At 55.0% G+C, this 5,981-nt stretch overlaps 1 protein-coding gene and 1 long non-coding RNA gene across 6 annotated transcripts in view; one reads left to right on the plus strand and one right to left on the minus strand.

The window, feature by feature from the left end:
* CNR2 (cannabinoid receptor 2) overlaps positions 1–4,789 on the plus strand; it is a 7,306-nt gene extending 2,517 nt beyond the window's left edge. For 3 of the 5 annotated variants that reach the window (XM_017736283.1, XM_017736285.1, XM_017736286.1), the window contains 2 exons: positions 2,918–3,144; positions 3,438–4,789. In XM_017736283.1, the coding sequence (XP_017591772.1) occupies positions 3,504–4,553 (1,050 nt within the window). In that variant the 5' untranslated portion in view covers positions 2,918–3,144; positions 3,438–3,503 and the 3' untranslated portion in view covers positions 4,554–4,789. The remainder of the gene's footprint in view (positions 1–2,917; positions 3,145–3,437) is intronic. The other 2 variants (XM_017736284.1, XM_008635064.2) reach the window with 2 other exon arrangements.
* Positions 1–5,682, minus strand: part of LOC108447139 — a 5,916-nt gene extending 234 nt beyond the window's left edge. The window contains exons 1-2 of the long non-coding RNA XR_001862539.1: positions 5,529–5,682; positions 1–1,692 (exon numbers count right to left, since the gene is read on the minus strand). The exon at positions 1–1,692 is cut by the window's left edge and continues 234 nt beyond it. This is a non-coding gene — a long non-coding RNA (uncharacterized LOC108447139). The remainder of the gene's footprint in view (positions 1,693–5,528) is intronic.
* Positions 5,683–5,981: the final 299 nt, after the last annotated feature.

Raw genomic sequence — 5,981 nt, forward strand, 5'->3', positions numbered from 1 at the left:
AGGAATGGTGCTGCTGCGTGCGAGGCACTGCGAGCCCGACAGCTGGAATCAATCGAAGCGAGGCACTGAGAAGGAAAAGGACTTTTTCATTTGTAAATTTAATTTCCCCCGAAGCCAGTTGGAGTTATTAGGCTGGAGTGAGTGGGCTCGCAGCAGATCTAATGGGAGGAGAGGTTTCTCTGCTGCTCTGGGCAGACTTTGCAGTCATTGAGGCTGTTTCAGGAATATGTTGCATTCCCAAATATCTTACCTGGATTCTGTTCCTAATAACTCACTCCTTGTTCATTCACTGTGTTGTTTCCTGGGGCTCTGCTCTTGTTGCTGGGGGGATTCTCTATTGCAAGGACACGTTATTTTGGCAAAATATTCCCTACCCTGGGCCTTCCTGCTGGCAGGAGATGTTGTGCTGTGATCAGAGAGTTAATCTGAAGCCCAGGGAATCTCAGCTCAGCTGCTGCTCTTCCAGGGAACCAGTCCCTTGGTCCCACAGCCCCTGGATCTCAAGGAGTGCCAGAAGCCACTTGGCTCTTTCTTGTTGAGCTGAGCTGTCAGCCCATGGGGCCAGGACTCCCTGGGCTTGCCAGGCTGGTTGTGGGGAGATGAACAGCCATGCCTGGGGCTGGAATCCCCAGGGAGGTGGAGATGCTGCTCCTGGAAAGGCAATTTCCACCCTGGAAGTGGGACTTGTCCCATGGAGGATGCTGCAGGTCAGCTCTCCTCCAGGAAGCAGATGGGGGCTGGCACTTTTCCCAGGAGCTGAGGCAGGGGGCATGGATGAACAAATCCAGGGGCCCATCTGACAAGAGGAAAATGTCCCCAGGGCAGGAAAAAGCAGCTTTGTGGCCAAAAAACCAAAAAAATGGGGGACAGGCAAGGCAAGGAGAGGAGATCTTGGCACTGCCTGTGTTTTCATGCTCATGCAGAAGAGACCTTGTGCTGGAGCAAAGCCCTGTGCTTCCCCCATGGACACAGGAGAAGGAAGGAGTAAAGAAATCTGTCCTTGCCATTCAGCCTGAGACAGAACAGAGGTGGGAAGGGACGGTCAGGGCTGGCTGATTGCTGTGAGCCCAGCACAGGGTTTTGAACCTGAGGCTTATCTGAGTTTTTTCAACTTACTGGCAAGAGCTGGGCCAGGACAGGCAGTGCAGGAGTTATTTTACCATTTTAAGCAGGTTCTCTCCCCAAGCAACATAACATCAGGGATGGCATTTTGCTGCCTTCGCTCCCTTGCCTGGTGTTCAGTGGTTTCCAGGCTCCTAAGGATGTTAGCTGGATATCACACACCTGCAGGTTTGAGGATTTACGATGATCCTGGGAATGCTGGCTGCAGGTAATGGATGCCAAGGTGATGCTGGAGGCTGCTTAATGAAGAGATGTCTTGGTTTGGAAGCTGGGGTTTGGCAGTTGCTGCTCCAGTGGTCCCTGCTGAGCCCAGCTATATGAAAAGTCCATCTGTCTGCTAAATCCATCTCTCTCCGGAGGGAGGGATGTTGTCAGGTTTAATAACAGCAGGTGGTAATTCCGGCTGCCTGTGTGGTGTTCCTGTGAAGGGCTGCAGGAAACGAGAGCGCTGAGATCCAAGGGCAACATCCCAGTCCTGTGCTGTTACCCCATGCCAGAGCCTGATGTAAGAGCAGAGCAGCTTGCTGCAACACTCAGCCACGTCAGCCCCAAATCCAGGACTCCTCCAGCCTGCAATGCCAAGAAATCCCAATCAGGATTGCCCTGCTCTGCCTATAACGTGCACTGAACTCCCTGCAGCCACCGATGTCCCAGCCCTGACAGGCAGCAGGAGTGAAATGTGTGTCTGGGGCCCTTCTCTGTCACCTCCTGGGCAGCATCTCAACTCATTGGGGGTATTTTGCAACTCCTGGAACACAGGAACAGTGATGAGTGTCGGGGGAGATCAGTGGGGAAGGAAGTCCCCAGGCTGGGTGTAAAACGTGCCACTGCTAAGATGTCGCAGCCAGAGGTTTGGTGGGCAGTGCTGGCTGTTGTCACCTCTACAAGCAGCCAAGTTGCCTTGGCTGAATTACACACAGCAGGCAGAGGAAACCACAGAGGGAGGATCACAGGTGGCTGGAACCCACAGCCCAGCAGCCCAGCCCCTGCTCTGCTCCCCAGGAAGCCGTGGCTGTCACACATCCTGGCCATGGCTCGTATGTTTTGGACATTTCCTCTTTCACAAGAGAGCCGAGGGGAGGGAGAGACAGTGACTTGTTTGTTCTGTGGGAAAGGGAACAGCTCAGTGCTCTCCTCCAGCAGAAGCAAGTCATGATCCCATTGCCTGGATGAGGGATCCTGGAAGCTTTTGGGAAGGGGGGTCCTGTTCCATGGACTTGGACACCACATTTTGCTGAAATTCAGGCAGTTTAGTGTATCCCACAGCTGCCTCTTCACCTCTTCTCTAACCCAGTCCAGGATGACCTTGTTCCCTGAGATCCAAGGCAGCACAACTTGGTTTAAAGACCAGTGTAACCCACAGAAAGAATGGGAGAAAGTAACACCTGAAGGACCAGTTCTGAAGATGAAGGGGGTTACATGCATTGAGCTGCAGAAGTGTAGAGAAAAATCCAATTCTTGCTGACACAGAATGCACTGAGCAGTTCAGCACACACCCTGGGGAAAATCAGGCATTTCCCTCCATCACACCTCTGCTGATGCTGAAAGTATTGATAAAATTAACCTAATCCTGGGTATGGACAGGGGTTCTTAGGCTCAGGTGGTCTCAGTCCTGCATGCCCCCATTGGTATGTCCAACCTGCACTCTAATATTGATGTTAAACATAACTTTGAATCACTCTGACCGTGGCACAGGGAAGATGGAGGGGGAAACACAACTGCAATGAGCCTTGTAAAGCTGCAATGGGCAAGCTTAAAAATGAAACCAGTCTTGTTATTTTATGTGTTCCAACAGCTTTGGTGAGGAGTAAATCCTTCAGAGTGCACTTTGTGTTCCCAGATGAGCTGCACCGAGTCCCTGGCAGTGCAATATCCCTCATCCTTCTCCATCCAAGCCATCTCCCGGGGCAGCTTCAGTGGGACAGGCTGTTCTGCAGGGCCTGTCTCTGCCCACGGCACAGTGTCACCATGAGCAGTCCCTTCCAGCGCTGCTGGCGCTGAGCAGTGAATCCTGGAGGAGGGGTAAGAACTGGGCCAGGATTTGTACAATTCTCCGCGTTGCTGCTTCCCTCTTGTGGTGAGGAACCAGCCTGGGAGATCTGGTACAGCCAGGGTGCCCCTGGGCTGTGGTAAATGGGTCTCAGCCAAACAACCAGCAGGACAAAGCGTGGAAGTTGGCTCCAGCATTTGGTTTGTGGACCTGAAAGCAGGTCTCTGTGGGCTGATCTCATTTTGCTTGCTTCTCTCTAAAGGCAGGGAAGTGTCTGGGTTGAATTTATTCCTTGTTAAGTCCTCTTCACCTCCCCCTTTTTCAGAGCATCCGAAGAAGTGCAGAAGGAAGCAGAAGGCTCTCTGTGAGCTCCTAGCTCCAGGTAACCACCATGGATACTTGTAGGATACCTGAAAACGCCTCCAAGTGCAGCGGGAACACCATGGAGTGCTTCATGGTGCTCAGCACGCAGGCACAGAAGATAAGCATTGGCATCCTCTGTGGCCTATTTGGGACAATGTGTGTTTTTGAGAACTCCTTGGTGCTCTACCTGATTTTCTCTTCCCCTGGGCTCAGGAAAAAGCCTTCCTACCTCTTCATCGGCAGCCTGGCCCTGGCTGACATCCTGGCCAGCATCATCTTTGTCTGCAGTTTCGTTAACTTCCACGTGTTTAACAAAGCTGGTTTCTCCAAGGAAGTGTTCCTGCTGCAGCTGGGAGGGGTGAACACCTCCTTCTCCGCCTCCCTCAGCAGCCTGCTGCTCACAGCCCTGGACCGCTACATCTCCATCAGCCGGCCCTCGGAATACAAGCTCCTGATGACCAGGAAAAGAGCCTGGACAGCACTGGCAGTGCTCTGGGTGACCTGTGCCACCATCGCTTACCTGCCCCTGCTGGGCTGGAACTGCTGCGTGCTGGATTCCGCCTGCTCCGAGCTGTTCCCCTTTGTGGATGACAATTACCTGTCGGGCTGGATCTGCTTCACCGTGGTCCTGCTGGGCTGCATCATCTACGCCTACACCCACGTGCTCTGGAGGGCTCGCCAGCACGTGGCCTACATGGAGAAGCACCAGGCGCAGGTGGGGAAGCAAAACACCCGGATGAGGATGGACGTGATGCTGGCCAAGACCCTCGTCATGGTGCTGGCAGTCCTCACGCTCTGCTGGTCCCCCGTCCTCGTGCTCATGATCTACAGCATCTTCGCCAGGCTGAGCGACCACCTGCGCAAGGTGTTCGCCTTCTGCAGCACCCTCTGCCTGCTCAACTCCATGGTGAACCCCATTATTTACGCCCTGCGGAGCAAGGAGCTGTTCTCCTCCCTGAGGAGGGTGTTCTCCCACTTCAGAAGGCAGCTGAAGGCCTCTGAGGAGAGCCCAGAAGCAGAGAGCACCCACAAGTCCTCCGTGATAGAGACCGTCTGCGAGGACACGCACGTAGTGTAGGGAGGCACCTGTGGAAAATCTGTGCCCTCAGGCTGGAAGGAACAGCCTGGATCACTTTTTTCTTTTCTCTTCTGATGGGAGCTTAGGGATCAGCTGTGCTGTGGAGACAGCTCCTGCTGATGTCACCCTTCGATGCTGGGACATAAAGTGCACAGACTTTGCTCTCAGGCACAGCCTGGGATTGTTGGGGTGTCCTCTGCAGGGACAGGAGTTGGACTGGATGATCCTTGTGGGTCCCTTCCAACTCAGGATAATCCATGATTCTGTGATTCTAGAATCTCCCCCCAGGCTGCCCAGGGAGGTTTGGAGTGCCCATCCCTGGAGGTGTCCAAGGAATGCCTGGATGTGGCACTCAGTGCTCTGGGCTGGGGACAGGGTGGGGATCAGGCACACGGTGGACTCGATGGTCTGGGAGGGCTTTAACGACCTCAGTGGAACATTCCCACTATGGTTTAAGGACTTGGCCAGAGCTGGGGCAGACAAGGACCTTGCAGACAGCACATTTCTTCCAGGAGGTTTCAGGAGAGCTGACCTAACCAGGCAGGTGTTTGTTGGATGTCATGTGATTAAACATTTAAGCCATTTTCCAGGTTTTTCTTCCTTTTCTTTCCTGGTGTACAAAGTCCTCCAGGTGACAAGTTTAAGCCCAAAGTGGGGCAGATACTTCGAGCATGAGGAACTTTTTTTGCAAACTACAAAATTGCAAATTACACAGAAGCGGCACTTTTAGCTGAATGGACAGTGAAGTGGGACAGGGCCCTTCACCAGTGACCTGGAGCAGCTGGGCTCCTGCCAGCTCCCAAAACGCCTCCAGCAGGGATGATCCCGGCTGGGACATGGCCACGAGGTCCTTGCACTCTGCCCTGTGTCCCAGAGGATGCACCCAGCCCTCCAGGAAGGTTCGGGAGCCCTGTCCCGGGCCTGTCTTGGCTGCACGGGAGAGTCTGGAGAAAGGGAGACTGAGGGGACACTTACCAATGTGTGCAGCTGCTCCCGAGGGCAGTGAAGGGGCAGCTCCAATCTCTGTGACCACGGGCAGGATCCAAGGGGTGCGCCAGAGGAGGGCTGGGATGGATTTCAGGGAAAGGCTCTTCCCCCAGAGGCTGCTGGGCACTGCCCAGGCTCCCCAGGGAACGGACACGGCTCCAGGAGCTGCAGGAGCGTTCGGACAGCGCTGCCAGGGATGCCCAGGGTGGGGCTGTTGGGGGGTCTGGGCAGGGAGTGGGACTGAGTGACCCCCGTGGGACTGGGTGACCCCCGCGGGACTGGGTGACCCCTGTGGGACTGGGTGACCCCTGTGGGACTGAGTGGCCCCTGCGGGACTGGGTGACCCCTGCGGGACTGAGTGACCCCTGCGGGACTGGGTGACCCCTGCGGGACTGGGTGACCCCCCGTGGGACTGGGTGGCACCCCGGGGGACTGGGGGCC

The sequence above is a fragment of the Corvus brachyrhynchos genome, unplaced genomic scaffold, assembly GCF_000691975.1.
Source record: "Corvus brachyrhynchos isolate BGI_N302 unplaced genomic scaffold, ASM69197v1 scaffold65, whole genome shotgun sequence".
Classification (NCBI taxonomy): Eukaryota; Metazoa; Chordata; class Aves; order Passeriformes; family Corvidae; genus Corvus; species Corvus brachyrhynchos.